The sequence below is a fragment of the Montipora capricornis genome, chromosome 9, assembly GCF_036669925.1.
Source record: "Montipora capricornis isolate CH-2021 chromosome 9, ASM3666992v2, whole genome shotgun sequence".
NCBI lineage: Eukaryota > Metazoa > Cnidaria > Anthozoa > Scleractinia > Acroporidae > Montipora > Montipora capricornis.
In genome coordinates, this window is record NC_090891.1 from 4,225,136 (window position 1) to 4,242,635 (window position 17,500).

Consider the following 17,500-nt stretch of genomic DNA (forward strand, 5'->3'; position numbering starts at 1 on the left):
TTTGAGCCAAGGAATAATGTATCTTGACAACGCCATACTTAGCATCTTAAATTATTATTATTATTATTATTATTATTATTATTATTATTATTATTATTATTATTATTATTATTATTATTATTGACACTTTTTGATATCGCGGTTTTACATGATCTATAGCATAACGAGACTAGTCCTGGCTATATAATTTACAAATATGAATGTTCAGTTAGGTTATTCCTTTCAACGTTCTGCTCAGTTCTTTCTATCTCTTATAGGTATAAAAGTTCTAACTATTTCAACGTTTTGTGATACGATCCATTTCTGGCTTTTCATTATTAGATATTGCGTCTCGTCTTTGTTCTTTCCTGTTAAATGTTCATTGAGATCGTTCTTCAGGCTTTGGTGATATTCTTCTAGGAAATCGAAAACTACATTTACTTGGTTGACTTTGTAATCAGGGTATTGATGTTTAATACTCGTCCTTAGTTCTCTGTATTTGTCTTGCTTGGTCTTCCACCTATCTGATATCGAGGCTATACCGCAAACCTTTCCTTCGATGAGTAGCCATGTCTTCTTTTCCTTGTCCATTACTGCTATATCAACCTTGTTTGCTTTGTTTTTCGGCTTTTTTTCCATATGAAATTCTATTATTATTATTATTATTATTATTATTATTATTATTATTATTATTATTATTATTATTATTATTATTATTATGGCATCTTTATTTGTTCCTTCAATGTGCTTTCTTTTACAACAATGCGTGTGACACCTATGCTTTGTTGTTTCTGCGTTATATGTAACACTGTTATAATCGTTATATATACCCGTAGAACTTTTTAACTGTCTCATTGTTTTGTGAAAGGAGCCTTCTTTGGCATTTAATAATAATATATTCAGTTTCTTTGTTCCTGTGATGTTGTTAAGTTCCTTTTCCATTTTCATATAATAACCGCCTAGAAAGTCGAATACTACGTTGATTTGAGTTACTGTGTGATCCTTGTATAAGTTCTTTATTCCTTTCCGTAGATCGATGTACTTTTCTTGCTTCATTGATATTTTTTGCTTGATCCTTCCTACCTGGCATACAGTGCCTTCGATTAGCAGCCACGACTTGCCCTGCTTGTACAATACGGCCATATCAATCTTGTTGGCACCATTTTATAGGGCACTCTCCAGTTGAAAGGGAGTGTCCCATAGAATCTTGGCGTTTGCGTTTTCCACGACAGTGTAGTATGTGGTGGTAGATTGGCCGCAGCATTCTACCGTGGCTAGCTTTGTAAATGCTTTGGGCAATCTTGCTGCATCCACCTAATATATGGGATGTTGTTTCTGTTTGAGAGTCGCACATTCTGCATTTCGTCTTTGGGACTTGTGTTTGTAGTTTTGTCTGTTGATAAGTTCTTGTTGGTAAGAGTTGCTGTCTGATGCCTTTGTTGACACCATACACGATGTCCGGTGTGTTTTTCCATTTTCTGAAGACTTGGTTTGCGTTCGGTGCCATATCAGGGTCTTCGAGTTATTAAGTCGTTAGTGCACCTAGCCATTTCTGTTCTTTCGTGTTCTCTATGTATTTCCTTTGCAGTGCTTGTCGTAGAAGGTCTTTTATGGCGTGTGGGCTTTGTGAGTTTATTTGACTGGTTTTCCCATCGATGTCTGAGGATTGTGTTATTGAATTCGCGTGTTAAGTTTTATTCTGCTGCGTACCTGTTTGCATCCTTAAATAGATCGTTTCTATTTCATGGGCTCTTAGTACTTGTACTCTCTTGTTTTTACAGTTGTAGTTTGCCATTTTGATTTTAGTGAGTTTGTAGGTGTCTTCTATGGACTTAATGCCGCTACCCCTTAGGTTTCCTGAGAGGTATAAGAGCTTTACTGACTCGTTGTTGTGTATAGCGCTACTTTCTCGTATTATTTCTCTCGTTGTTCTGTCAGCTTCTTTCAGATCATTAATCTTCCAGTTGGCTGTCCGCATGTGGTATTGTAAAAGGGACAGTTCAAAGGTGTTTGTAGCTCTGATCTTTCGTGGTACGGAGATGTTACTCGCCCAGATGACCGGTAGATGTATTATTATTATTATTATTATTATTATTATTATTATTATTATTATTATTATTATTATTATTATTATTATTATTATTATTATTATTATTATTAATATTAATGAATGGGAGATTTGTGCAATGTACTGATGCATCTGGGATCCAGGGACCAGACTTATTTGAAGGACCCTTTGGGGGATTAGGTGATATGTGCTGTGGATTAGTTTTCAGCGAAAAAAACATACGTTTTTGCGTGGAAAAAACGAGTATAGTTCGGTGGAAATGACACGATAGCGCTTCTGTAGGTAGTTGTCTTGTTTTTGTCTTTCAATACACCGATTCGGCTAACTCAATGTTGTGCCCAATTCAAATCCTTTGGGAATCAAACGTTCTGTTCCAAGTATTTCCATGTCATATAAATGTGAATGCAACACACCAAGAACCTTAACCCGAGAGATTTGAATTTTGTACAACATTGAGGTAGCCGAATCGCTCAATTTTTGCCTAGTTTTCGATGAAATGAAAGCTGAGCGTGTTTAAAACGCTTTGTGTGGATGGGGCCAAAAAGTGCTGTATGTATCAAATGAACTAAACTCTTCCCTTGTTTTTGTAGCTGATTTTTCTCGTGTTGTGTTGACTGCGATTGATGACAATGAACCCACTTCGTACATAAATGCTGTGAATATACCGGTGAGTAGCTATGGCTCATCTATTAAAGGGAAAGTACGGTCTAGAAAGAGCCTCTCTAAATTACGAAAACTTTTCCCCAGGAATTCGAAAATAATTGCCGTTTTGTCCAGTTCCCTGTTAAAATGTGACAAGAGCACTTTGAAGTTGCCTCTTTCGGGCAAGGATCTCATGGATATACACACCAACCATAACTCTAAAAAAATGACCATTCTAAATCAGTTTCTAGAACTAAATATTGCTATAGCAATTAGATAAACGAAAGTTTAGGCCTAATCACTGAAATGGGCAGTTTAACCAAGGGGACTCGTGGTGGGTATATCCATGAGATCTTTCCCCTCTTTCGTGACTTGGAGAGCGCCATCTTGGATATGACGTGTTATGACGTAGCAATAGTCAACAAACGTGTTCGACCTTTATACCAAGTTCTTCGATCCCGAATCACTTTCTCAATGTTGTGTGACCTTTCTGCTTCGAGAAATTCAAATGTAAGATGAACTATGGTCAACGGTCTTGTGATTCAATAGGTAGTAGGCCATGTAGGCCACAAGTACGACAGAAAGTCAAGTCACTTAATACGTATAGATTTTCTAGTCAATCAAACTAGGTGGCACAAAAACAGCCAGAGAAAATATAAACAAGACAAAAACCTTGAACATGCGACAAAGAAATATTCGACAAGTGTACCTTTTTCATTTTCTTCCTTCAGCGACAGCTGTCTTCGATGCTTCAGCAAACGTATTTGTTTGCTTTCACATGGGAAAGCGTTAAATTTAAAATAAGCCGACGGAACTTTCAGATGTTGCTCAGTACACGTAGCAGGGCTTTTTCACATCAACAATTACCGCTGTTGGGGTGTACGCTTTCGAGGGGTTTGAAACTAGACACATGTCTAGACTTGAGAACACATATAAAAATTTAAAAAAACGGGAGCTTACGCCGGAAAATTAAAATTTAAAACTGGGGTAGATTCCTCGAACGTGAAAACCTGACTGCTATATTGTCCGTTCGGGTCTGTCATTTTACCAAGGAGGACTTCAAGCGGGATCTTGAGGTATATGAATATTCGGGTCTTGGTGACATTCGCTTCATACGGAAATCTCAGTCAACTAGTCCAAAATATCATTATATTGGAGCGAGAAAACTGAATCAAGCCATACATAGACGACTTTCACTGTTATGCGCTAATAAACGTAACTTGAGATGTGGTTAAATTTTGTTAGCAGCATAGAAACTACTGAAACGATTTACCATTTGATGGAAATGTAGAAATCGATCGTTTGTTTTGAAGTTGTAACAGGGATCTCGTAGAAAGCCACAGTAGACAGATTAAACTTGATTTCCAGGCATTTATTTCACAGCAATGAGCGCGGGATAGCACTGCAAGCTCTCTTTCGCTTTGTAAAACTCCTGCATATGACTCACATATAAAACCCTGTTTGACTACCACGAGGTAAATCTCTTCAGAGGTGGAGCCAATATCAGTACAATTTAGCCTCTGGATTAAGATTCAAGTCTACAAAGTATTGCTCTTCTCGCCTGCGTTTGTCTTCTTTACATCAATGTACATTTAGTCATCCGGGGAAATCCTTGACTACTGCTACGTCATAGCCTCGTTTGCATACACAAAAACAAAGATGGCTGATTTCAATTTCAATTGTCTGTTTTTGAAGCGTTATTGGATTGTTGGCTATTTAAACACATTTAGTCCAAATGAGTGACAATGCAGGTAAAGAACTTTCTAATCAGAGAAACTTTTTCTAGACCGCACTTTCCCATTATTTGTCAAAACAGTTGGTATGGCACATTCATCCCCTACAAGGGTTACCTACCCAGCCCAACCTCAACGTAATACCTAACCCCTACTCCAGCTCACAAATTAATTAGAAATGGGAAAGAAAGAATTTGCATTAGCACGCCCGCACAGAATTATTGAAGTGCAGTTGCTTCTTTGGCACTTTATGTTAGAGCTTACCAAAAGACTTGTTTCACAATTGCTTTTCCTCGATAGATAGTTGACGTGGTGTACGGTGTTGAGTCGTAGTTTTAGTGACGATTTATTCGAATACTCAAGTCTACCTAATAAACTTATTTCATTGTTTTACTACGCTAGAGATTTAGTTTAAAAATCTTGCAGCGCTTTGCACTCTATATTCGCATGAATTTGTTTGGCGCCGTGATTGCCTAATGTCACTGTCTTGGTCGGTTTTGACTGACTAAAGTTATCAATTTCTGGCCTTTAGGCAGTTAAGTAAAAACATCTTTTATTTTGAGCAATAACAATGGTAGCTTAACATAAAAAAAAGCAAATTACCATCAAACTTTTAAAAATGGCTTCTAATTAATTGAAGGGAAGGGAACGCGATTTTCGACCAATCACATTTAACAGCGTAGCCCCGCGAAGGCGGTGTTGTCACGATGTGAAGCAGTGGGACGATGAACTGAAACAGTGGTCACACAACACGAATTCTGCTTTTTTTCCCCTAGGGCTACAAACAGCAGCATGCGTTCATTGTGTCACATCATCCTCTGACACCAACTGTCACGGACTTCTGGCGCATGCTCTGTGAGCAGGAGTGTTCTTGTCTTGTGCTGTTTGATTCTAGTGAAGAGGACGGGGTAAGGCATTTTGTATGTCAGAGTTCTGTGCTTGCAGCTTGTAATGTTGAAAATGTCACCAGAGGAACAAAGCACACTCAACTCACCAAACACTCTCTTGAATGGAAATACCAAGTAAAGTAAACCGAGGCATTAAAATGAGACGGGGCTGTATCATTTCATATCTTTGTTTGTTTTTGTTTTTGTTTTTGTCTGTTCTTGAATGTGTCAATTTAGATCGTAATTGGGCTTCTAATGTTCTTCAGGATTTCCCTCTGTTTTGGCCAGAGGACGAGTCAACTTATGACGACATGATTACTGTTCGCCGGTTATCTACAAATAGTAGTAGCGTGGACAATCTTAAGGCAAATTACGATCAAGCACAGATAGCTGAGAAGATGTTTAGAGCAACTGATCTGAGGGTGAGTGACTTCATGAGGTAATTTACTTAACTACTGGTTATGCGGACTTCTCCCTTTGTTTCTTTCTTTTTTCCCCTTTCTTTCTTTCCACTAAATTACTACTGGTTAATATATGGCTTGTTTCTTTTTTGTGTGGGTCAATACGCTTAATAGACTTCTTTAGCTTGTGCGTTTTGTTTTCCCATTTTAGACCACGTGATGTTCCTAAGAGAATTTCCTTAAATGTGTTTTCATAAGTTATACGTACATATTCACGTGCATAATACGACATTTGAAAGAAACTGTTCCCTAGAGTAACATCACATGGTCTGAAATGGAAAACATAACATACAAGCTAAAGAGGTCAAGTGATCGTTACCCGGGATTGAAGAAAAGGCCGTCATATTGTTACATGTATTCTGTGAAACAAGCAATTTATTTATAGAAAATATAAATATATAACAACTCCGAAAAAGATCTTGCTAACTTAAAATAGAAGTATAAGCGAGAGGGGCACAACAAACAGGGAAATAAGCGTGATATTTTGGTTCTTATTACAAGACCATTACCAAACGAAATAAGGATGGTACAGCGTTGAACTTATAAGGTGAATGAGACAGTAAAAAACAAAAATAGATCAATAATGACGCTTAAACGTGGTAAGAAACGAATAGGGGCATCAATTGTGTCATTGATGTTGTTACTACATTTTAACGTCATCTGCCAGTTTTCCACTTCAACTGGCTCTCGACTGCTCTGAAACCGCCATCATCAACTCCACTGTTAGCCTTCTTCACAGACATTCTTTTGGCTCGTCACGCAATCTTTTTCCTCCTCAACGTTCGGGGAAACGGGCTATAGCCCCTAGGCTTCCCTCTCCGCGGCCCCTGTCAGAGAAGGAGGCTACTCCACTTTCCAACCGCCATTAATTTCAAACGACCTTATGGACTTTCCAAGAGTATGCCTTACTTCATCTATCTCTAAGCAGACTTCTCCACCGTGGAATCTATTTGTTATGGGACTCACGGGGGTGGAGGGGGGTGGCGCCATGACAGCACTGAGGATCTCGCTTAATTGCACTTTCTCAAGTGTTTGAAACGTAATGGGCATAAACCAGTTACCACGAAAACTACCGGTCTGTGGAATGGGTGGGAATTTACGTGTCTCTGCCCCTCCCACTTTCGCTTGTAAATAGTTAAAATTCTTAAGAAGTATTAGCAGAACTGAGTGCATATTGAAGGCTCTATAATCGTGGAAAAGCTCTCGGAGAAGACTTGAGAATGAAGATTACACAATACGTTATCGGAAAAGGGGGAGACTTCACGACAGCTTTCTTCGAGGGAAGTTTTTTTTGCGATCGCCAAGGAAAACAGAGAAATTTCAAAAACGTGTTTTTCCATTGTTGCGGTCGTTATAGTACACCTTCAACCCGTGGGAAAGGAATGTCATCAAACCGTTTAACGAAAGTGGGCGGAGCAGTAACTGGGTAATTCGGGTTCATCCCACAGATCAGTGGTTTTCGTAGTATTTCTTTCCCCAAAAAAAGTGAGCGTGTACTTTTCCCCTGGTGGAAGGGGCAAGGTAAAGGAAGGCACATACGAATTGTGGTTTTGCCATTTACGTGGTCTTAAGAAGTATCCCTTTATTTAAGCTGCATATTAACATTGAATCACCTGTTAACTTGATAATGAACGTTTTCATGACAAAGGCACTGAAGTTTCGCACCACAACATTCAACGATGTGCTTACATAAAAACAAACAAACGAACGATTAAGGGTTTTTTTTTTCTTCTGCGGCGAAACTAGACTCCAGAAACCAGCCTCCGGATCAAGATGTTCCAGTACAGCGGTTGGATTGAGGAGGATAAAATCCCACCATGCTCAGCTCTGATCACTCTCATCGCTAAAGTGGAAAAGTGGCAACAGCATTCAGGCAACGGACCAATCACAGTAATCTGCAGGTTAGTGGCAAAGCAAAAGTACTGTATGTAACATCAGTGGAAAGCACGGTTGCGACAATGAAATGTTGAACTATTTAGTGAGTTACTCTGAATTTATGGTAATTTATGGTGGTGTAACAAAGTGCCGTTGGGAGGAAAGTGTAAAAGAGAAATGTGGCCTTCATGCTAGTGTCAGTTTCTTGTTTATGTGTGTGTATGCCCTGCCTAAAGTAAGATCCTTCGTCACAGTTTTTGTTCAATGGTGCGCCTCTTGAACGCTACGTAAAGGTCGCCATTCTTTACGCTGTCCAACATTCCCGTCTGTTCGATATCTTCCGGGAGGTCTCTTTCTTTCCATATTCCCATCAATGACTAGCGGGAGAATTTGTCCAGGTTCTCTGTCTTCTATTGATAACAAATATGATAGCCATCCCCTAACCGACACGTCGCAGTACTTCTTTATACCAGTTTAATGTTGGCGTGAGGTTCATAGCCAGGGGAGAAGAGTAGGGGGACACTTCTTGACGCTTATCAATATCGGCGTGCATATAATTATGCATTTCTGGACATTAAAATAATAGAACAATAATAATAATAATAATAATAATAATAATAATAATAATAATTATTATTATTATTATTATTATTATTATTATTATTATTATTATTATTATTATTATTATTATATGGCTAATGTTTCTTGCCGATATAACGCGCGCTATGATTGGCCAAGGCCAGCTGAGCGCGAGGGTATTTTTTCCCCGTAATGCCCACCGGCCGATTATGGATTATACAAATTAGTTTTTTTTTCTTCTGAACCGTTCTGTTAGCCATATAATATCGCTATCGCTCGGTCAATATGGCAAGGCCTCAGTTTGAGATTTTGCTGTAAGGACCTCACTCTCGGTTATTAAGCAGTTAATAATAACGACAGTGATAATGATGTTGATGTTCATGGGGCTACCTATATATTTACCATGGTTATCTTTGTCATTGTTTTTTTTTAGGGACGGTCTTGGTCGCAGCGGTACATTCTGTGCTCTTTACTCAGTACTGGAACGTTTAAAAATCGAGCAAGTTGTTGACGTGTTTCAAGCGATTAAGGCAATGAGAATTCCTCGCCCTGGACTTGTAAGGACTGCGGTAAGTCGAGCCTTATACGTAAAATGGAACTAGCTCAATTTGATTGTGTTCTGCATGTTCAAATTAATTTCAATTGAAGTTGCTAACGTCTTATTAACAAATGATTCATGTCAGCAAAGATCATAGTGGTCATCTTTCGAAAAGTTATTTCATTCCCGTACTTGAGGCCACGCGTAGGACGGGTTTGCTGGTTCTGTACTCTGCTCCAAGAGGTTTTACCCAGGTATTCATGTTTTTCTTTCTCATAAAAAAAGAAAAAAGAAGAAAGATTTGATCTGATCTTTGGTTCCTTAGTTCTTTGTTGTGAATTGGTCTAATTTAAGTAACACACTGGCATCCACAAAATGAAGACAAAACTGATTCCTCTGAGGTAAAACGACTTTTTAGTGCATAGACTATCTTTACCCGCTTTTGGTGACAAGTGGCCATGTTGTTGTGTTGTAACTCCTACGAATAAAGTTAAAATGATACGTCGTCTGACCCTTTTGTTCTTGAGTCACGTGGATCGTCTAAAAAAATGTCGAAAGCATTTTGGAACCATGAGGTTCCATTTTGACTAGAAGGCGTTACAAACGCCATTAAATTAGTACATGGTCACACCCACTCAGCCAATCAGTATCCAATATTTGTGTGCTCTATAAATCTTATTCATAAATGACGGTCAATATATAATTATTTTGTCCAAGTGCAAATTAGCCTACCAAGTCTCGATACCGTACAGTGAATTGAAAAGAATTCTTGCTCTAAAATGAGACTTGGTAGGCTTATTTGCACATTAGCAAAAGAATAATAGAACAGGCGCCATACATGTACATTCATGAATAAGGTTTATATCCTATAAACTCTCAGGGGAATTTTGGGGTAAAATAACTACTCATTCGTAAGCTCTATATAGAACTTGTTTTCCTTTGTCGAAAAGCCTAATTAGTATGCTCTATATAGAGCATACTAATGAGTATATAGAGCAGACTAATGAATTACAGGCTTCTAATTTAAACAAAAACAACTTGCGGTTATAACAATGACAATTTTACTTGAAGTTTTCGCTTTACATAACTTAAGCAAGAGATTAATCACCAAAGTAACAAAACCAAATTCGACTTAACAATAGCGATGCTTCTCGTGACGTCACCTATTGTTATTAATATGCCAACCAGAACCCAATTGGCTGTTGAAACAATGACTTCCTTTGTTCCTTGGTTGGCAAATTTGAATATCAAAAGAAATGTGACGTCAATGTTTGTAAACAAGAAATATCGCTATTTTTAGGAAAGATAAAAGGAATGAGTGGTCTCACCGTGCTTAATTACAAGCGATGTGGTTGCTGATGATTCGCTAAATGTTTCTTCCTTGAATTTTTGGTCTACTTTGTAAATTTTACATTCTGGCTCCCCTATTGCTGGTTGAAGGGCGTCTGAGACAGCTTTCACCAACGCGATTCCCAAGTGTGAATGACACAATTAAAATACGCTCATGAATATGATCTGCATAAAATATGGTTTCTTCGCGAATGTGACCATACTCTAAGACAGTTTGACTTAAACATTCGTGTCCTATGGGACTACAGCGCCTCTCGCATTAGATACTACTTTGCTCGAGGCACTATATCCCATAGAACACTCGCCTTTGTTGTCACCCTTACGTCACTAGAGTGATTGTTATAGATGGTTTTCACTTGACGTCACAGCAACCATGTTGATGCACAGAACAATAGAGAAAAACGTCTTTTGGGAATTAGACTCTATTATAATGCAAACCATGAGCCATAATTTGCTATTGTTTTGTGCACCAACGAGGCCGTCTTATCAGGTGATTGAAAACCATCTATTGTTGTACAATAGCACTATTTGTTGAAATATCTTTAACCGGTGGTAATGGGCCAGTGACCATTCTACATTCAGTAGAATTCTTGTTTTCCTGATTCTTCATTTCACCTTTTTTTTTCCTATGGTAGGCGGAATACCGATTCATCCACTTTGCAATCCAAGAGTATTTATCCGCGTTCGACGACTACGCTAACTTCAAGCCCTAAAAACTGGCACGAGGACTTGAAAAAATTGAAAGTTAGATAAATTGATCAAGATTGATCAGCAGTGCGTTTTAAAAGAAAGCCTTCTGCATGACGGGATTGTAAAGGACAATTCCAGAGGCTTCGTTACAAAAGCAAATGGAGATTTCCATGGATAATCTCAGAAGTAGGAACACAAGCTAACAGATCGCTTTCTGCGGTACCGATAAAAGTAGTGTATAATTTGACAAGATGTCATCAATATGTAGGTACAGTTTTGTAGCGATGGAGAGGTTAAGTTGAGAGAGTGACAAATAAAAGTTTGTAATTTAAGAGAATTAGAAGTTGATTATTTCAACAAGACAGATAGCAGCGTGGCACATCCGTACAGGCTCTTAGAGAGCCTTTTTTCAAGTGGCGCTAGCGTAAAATTGCAAGCGGCGAGAAAAGCACTTGATGAACGAGAAGGCGTGGCTGCAGTTGTAGCAACAGTTTTCAGTACTTTCTCGCATTATTTGCCTGGAGAATATAAACGTTACAGGCTTTGAAGAAGATAAACCCGTTCCGTTGTTTGGATGTCGTTAGCGATGATACTAGGTGTTGTTTAATCGTTTCTATTGTGTAATCATAGTACACTACTAACTATGGTGAAATCCAATACTGAAAGGTATCGTGATACCTATGAAGAATGTCAGGAATGGAAAATACTAGCACAGCGATTTTTAATATTGTCAGTTATTTTGGATTGCTGTTATGGTGCTCTCTGGATTGAAAGTTAGTAAAAAGAAGTATTAGAAAAGCTCTTATTTTAAACCTACGTAAAATTTAAATTAAATTTCAATAATGTAAACAATACCTGTAGCTTTCATCATAGAGTATATGTAATTTCAAAATAGTAGGAATCGTCTATAAAACATTTTATATTGATCAATTTGTGTTGTTGATTTGTATTTGTAATATTTTTGTATTTTACAATTACATGCCAGACATTTTGAAGTTTTGAACAATGTAAGCGTTGCAGTCCGGAGTTGCTAATCGGAATTTCTAAGCGAGGGGCTAGCTGCGTTTGATTTACCGCACGGTATATTTACGTCTGAAGACTCTTTCTCGAAATTTGGAGAAATAAAGCGTTCCTAGCTTAATTTCCCTTTTGTTCGTTATTATAATTTTTTTCCTTTGCGTTTCAAAACTATGTTAAGTAAACACTAAGTGACCTAAGTTCAAAAAGGCTCGTGTCCAATTTAACTGGAATTTTCGTATTAAATGGTCCGCATTGCTGACTGTAAAATCTTGAAAGAGCTGGATCGATGAGAAAATGACGTCAAAGAATCACTAGTTTAAGAATGCAACGTGTTTGTACGCGACTGAATTAATATGCAGCACGCGTGTTTCGGGCTTTCAGATTTGTAAACTCGTGTTTTGCATACATGATCAACTGCGTTTACACCCTAAAATTTTAAGCTATTGACTGAATGAGGTCACTTTCCCTAGATCCAGCCCTTTTGAGGTCCAGTCGGTCAGATTTGAACGTGATTAATGGCGGACCGTGAAATCCAAAACGTTCACTCAAAGTAAAGAGGCTTTGCCAGGAAGGTGTTAAATTAAGCAAACACACTTTCAAAAACTGAAGAAAATTGGGGAGCTTAAGCACACGCGTTTTTGAGACGCGGACGGCAACCGGAAGTGAGCTGTTTACCCTTTTAACTTGTCTTCACCCAACCACATTTACATTGCTAAATATCTTTAGTTTGGAAATCTAGGAGACAGTACTGTCGTTGCTTGCGAAATGTTCTCTTTCGGTTGTCGTCCACCTCTCAAAAACATTGCGTGCCTAAGCTCCCTCAAGTATGACGACGACTGCCACGAGAAGCCCACAAAACAATAGGTCTGACGAGCAAAAACAAAAGCATGGCATACCCTGCACGTGCGTTTTTTTTTTACATTTGTATACATTTCTATGCCGTTGTTGCCCTGACAACGAAGTGAAATGACCAAATTTGAAGTGTGGAGTACGCGAGCACCTAACGATAAATTTTCAGTTAAATGTCCACACCTTTCTCATCAATTTAGTCCTGGAATGTTGATACGCTCTTTCCATGCCGGGCGACTCGGAGTAATGACAAAATTATCACAACAACGGAACATTCTCGCAGCCGTCGTCGTTGTCCTTCCTTAGGGTCCCTAATCTCTACCTCCATGTCAACGAACAGAGTAAAAACAGGTTTTCACCTCCACATTGTAAGAACTTGTAACTACCAGTATCACGAAGAAGAGACCAGTGTAAAAGTCTGAAAGTCATAGCGAAACCGATTGCGCTATCCAATGGATAGTGATTTATCCGGTGAATATACAGCGTCATCCACCTTTTGAACAACTGGGGCCAGATATCGAGCAACTACTCAAACAAGATAAGTTAGAGAGGGCTTTCCAACACATTCACGTGACTTGTCGTAGGCGTCACAAAGTGACCCTTCAACTATGACCTTAACCAGAACTCAAAGCAAAAAGTAAAACATAAATATTTTAGGGTTATTAATAAAGAGACACCTTGTGACGAGTGTGCCAAGTACCATCATGATATGTACTTATTGACTGAGTTGGAGGGCCCCAGGGCCCCGTTTCTAGAAAGCCCCGAAACTTTACGGGCCATTTTCGGGTGTCACAATTCCCTCTGAATCTCAAGAACGGAGAAGGATTTTTAGAGGATTTTTAAATCCTCTCCGTTCTTGGGATACAAAGAGAAAGTGACTGTTGTCACTTTGAAAGCATTTTAAGCCGTCCTGAACAAGCGGTTGGCAGGTTTACAAATGGCCCGAAAAGTTTTCGGGACTTTCGCGAAACGGGTGCCCGCTCTCCCTAATGCGTACCGCCCTCATACGGGCATTTTCCCAGTAGTTTTACAATGAAAGCGCACGCGGGACCGTACGGGCCAGTAAAGGTGCATAATGACCCATATGTATTGTACATGAATGAAGTCTAAGGAGGTATTTACATCGGCATGAGTTCGTATCGGACTCCATACATTTCTTCTTACGCGTTTACATGAGATCAACCTGACAATGAACTCAGACCTGTTGCTGGAACGAGACGAGAAATTCTCGTACCGGTCTGACTTCGTACCGTTCTCATACAAATAACAACAAATCTCAGACTGGGTCGAAAAGTTTCAGGCCAGAAAGATTTTGGGTCGGCCATATATTTATTAGACAAAACGTATTCGTGTAAAGTTCATACCGGTCTGAGTTCGTCCGGCTCATGTAAATACCCCCTTGGGCCCGGTTCAGACGCCGTACTTCACATGAGCCGAGTCGAATTCGAATTTAGACCGACCCAAATTAATTAATCCCGGCTGAATTGAGTCAGACGCCGAACTTAATTGCGCGGAAATTAATTCACAGACGCATACTATGACTGAAGAAAATTGCAAAGTTTTAATAATTTCTGCATTTGATTCGGCTAACGTGAAGTACGGCGTATCTGGATCAAAGCCGCTCCACAGCCGTAATTCCCGGCTAAGCCAGGCGGAAAAAATTGCTTAGCCGATCCGAATTAGACCGGTCGTTTTGAATTGATTCAGACGGCGTACTTCACATCAAATTCAACTAGACGCTGCGTGAGCGTAAACTGGGTTACCTGTGGTACGTGTTACACAAAAACAGAAAGCACTGAGTTGTGTGTCATTGAACAGTAGTATTCCAGTAATTTTTTAAGTGGGGGGGGGGGGGGGGGGAGGAGGGGGGTGATGTAGACCATTTTATTACACATAACATGAGAATTTTATTCCATAAAGCTCATTTGTACAAATCTATACGCTTTATTTTCACATGTGAAAAAGACCTATACAGCCAATCAGAATGGCGTACAGCTATTTCACATGTGAAAGTATAACCAATCAGCGATAGCGTAAAGGCGTTTCCATGCCAATCACTCGTGCATCTCGTGCAAATCGTGCAAATCGTGCAAATCGTACTTTGTTATTGAATTAAATTAAATTTGCATTTGGTTCTATTGTTAGTGAGTTTTTGTTTCTAATTCGCGTTCAGAAAACTATTTTAATGAAAATTCTCATGTTATGTGTAATAAAGAGTTTACGACATAGAAAGTGCTTTGTACGGGGTTTTATTCACTCGTTGTTTGTGTCAAAAACCCTCACTCGCTCGTTCCTCGCTCGTTCGGGTTTTTGACACAAACAACTCGTGCATAAAACCCCGTACGCCGCACTTTCTATGAAGTAAACTATTTTGACGGGTCACCCAGACGTCATGCCAGCAATGGCTCTTTGGCGCACACGTTCACGCGTTGAATTATATGTAATGTCGTGTCCCGTTTTGAGGTCTTTTACTTTTTTTAAGCTTTGGTAATGAATTCAGTTCAAAGATAAAAGAACACGCTCCTGCTCGTTTCTTCTTTAAAGGGGGTATGTCACTAAAAATGATATAACTCCATGATCTGGGGTGCAGGGATAGCGCAGTGATGAGAGCACTTGCCTCCCACCAATGTGGCTCGACTTCGATTCCCAGACTCGGCCTCATATTTGGGTTGAGTTTGTTGGTTCTCTACTCTGCACCGAGAGGTTTTTCTCCGAGTACTCCGGTTTTCCCATCTCGTGAACATTTGCCTTGATTTGCGTTAATTGTTAATTTCAGTTTACAGTTACCCCAATTATCGCTCCAGCGCTAGAGCGCTAGAACGACTAGACACTTAATAAGTTGCTTTCCTTTCCTTTTTTTTTCCCAAAACGTAGAATAAAGCATTGCAAAAACCACTCAAAACTGTTGAACAACATAAAAGAAATACTGCAAAAGGAAAGAGAAGTATTGATGGACATGTACAAGATTGAAATGGATTACATTTGGATAATCTTGATAAAAGTCGAACCGACGTTTTTCATAATTATGACAAATCGCCTCGATAAAGGTCGTTTTTCTCTCAGAACCATTTCGTTTGTGATGTAACGATTATTTTATCGGTAAGGGAATTCCACATTAGCATTTCGAGTTTTAAACTCGTGATTAACTAAAGATTTTCCCGAAACACCCTCGAATAACGTGACATAGCCCCTTTAAGTGAAATAGTCTGCAAAAAAACGAACTGCAAATCACTCTGACGGATGTTTTCCTGTATTTCATGCATTTCAAGAGTTGCCCTAAGCAAACGTTTATGCCCCCCACTAAGGAAGGACTATTCATGTTGTTTCCGCTTCATAATGTCTCTTCTTTTCAGTCTTTTTTTTTTTTGGTTTACGTCTGCGCCAAACCAGTGGTATCGCAAAAGCCGGGAGTTACGGTGTAGCACTTTTATTTCGCGGGGTTTAATTTTTGCGGACTTTGCGGATAGTACTTGATCCGCAAAAATAAGTTCCAGCAGAAAAAAACCGTTAAAATTATTTTACTCCCGTTAATATAACTAAAAATGATCTTGATATTAGCAGGCAAGTCAGAACTTTAAAGAAAACGACAAAACTTTTAAGTTTATAAGACATGTTTCGACAGAAACTTCTGTCGTCTTCAGTTGATGAATTTACAAAGCATTAGAAGTTGAATTTATAAGTAGAAAAAAGTGCTAATTATGCTAGTAACAACAAAAGGTGCATAAAACGTGACAATGTGAGAATTAAAAGGATAGTTTTAGATTTACATGATGTAATTGTTGATTCAAAGATGATTGTTCTCTTTGAATATGAATAGCCTCTTTTATCTTAAGTTGAAAACTTACGCGACTCTACGAGCTTTCAACTTAAGATAAAAGAGGCTATTCATATTCAAAGAGAGCAACCTTCTTTGAATCAACAATTACATCATGTAAATCTAAAACTATTCTTTTAATTCTCACATTGTCACGTTTTATGTACATTTCGTTCTTACTAGCATAATTATCACTTTTTCCTACTCATAAATTCAACTTCTAATGCTTTGTAAATTCATCAACTGAAGATGACAGAAGTTTCTGTCGAAACATGTCTTAGAAACTGAAAATGGCTTTTTATCCACATAGTGGGTCAAAAAGCTTGGAATGATTTCCGTACAGGTCCCTACTTCATTATGCATGCAGAATAAATTAATTATTCATTCGCGCTATTATTTTGTAGAACAATACGTATACTCAAGAGAACCGAATATATACATGGGTAATTTGTACTTACTGGATGAATAAAAACGGATCTCATTTTTTCTCTCCCTCCCTCTCTCTCTTCTTTCCCTTCATCGCCCACACCGTTACTCGTTTTTGTCCCAGCTTTCCCCTTTCTATCTCTTCGTCTTGTTCTTATTTCCAGATCCCGCTCGGCTTTTTCTGCCATTTTATCCCATGATATGTCACTCGCAGCTTGCCTTGAACTCCGACCCACTGTAAACCTCTGGATTACTTGTCCCTGTTCTTTAACACTGAGCTAACGTGTCAAGTTGCTAATTCACACCTTGAAAATGATATTTATTTTGAATTCTGGCTGACTATTTACATAACAATGATACGTAATTATATACACGTGCCGCGCCGAGCACCTACAATCAAACTTACACTTGTAGGTTACCGTTTAGAGATCCCTGTTTTACTACTCTTGAAACAACCCATCCCTTTAATAATGCTAACCGTAACTCTAATTACGACTAAAGGCACTGTTTAGGCTTAAGGTTAGTCCATGTGATAGTTTTAGGTTTTCCAGTATTGCTGTAAGCTGTGACCTGCTTTTCCTTCATGCCC

General features: G+C 38.7%; 1 protein-coding gene across 1 annotated transcript in view; it reads left to right on the top strand.

Annotated features, from left to right (window-relative positions):
- LOC138015891 (receptor-type tyrosine-protein phosphatase S-like) overlaps nucleotides 1–11,943 on the top strand; it is a 31,401-nt gene extending 19,458 nt beyond the window's left edge. The window contains exons 15-20 of the mRNA XM_068863017.1: nucleotides 2,638–2,714; nucleotides 5,199–5,330; nucleotides 5,576–5,731; nucleotides 7,517–7,671; nucleotides 8,658–8,793; nucleotides 10,748–11,943. Coding sequence (XP_068719118.1) covers nucleotides 2,638–2,714; nucleotides 5,199–5,330; nucleotides 5,576–5,731; nucleotides 7,517–7,671; nucleotides 8,658–8,793; nucleotides 10,748–10,825 — 734 coding nt within the window. The 3' untranslated portion in view covers nucleotides 10,826–11,943. The remainder of the gene's footprint in view (nucleotides 1–2,637; nucleotides 2,715–5,198; nucleotides 5,331–5,575; nucleotides 5,732–7,516; nucleotides 7,672–8,657; nucleotides 8,794–10,747) is intronic.
- Nucleotides 11,944–17,500: the final 5,557 nt, after the last annotated feature.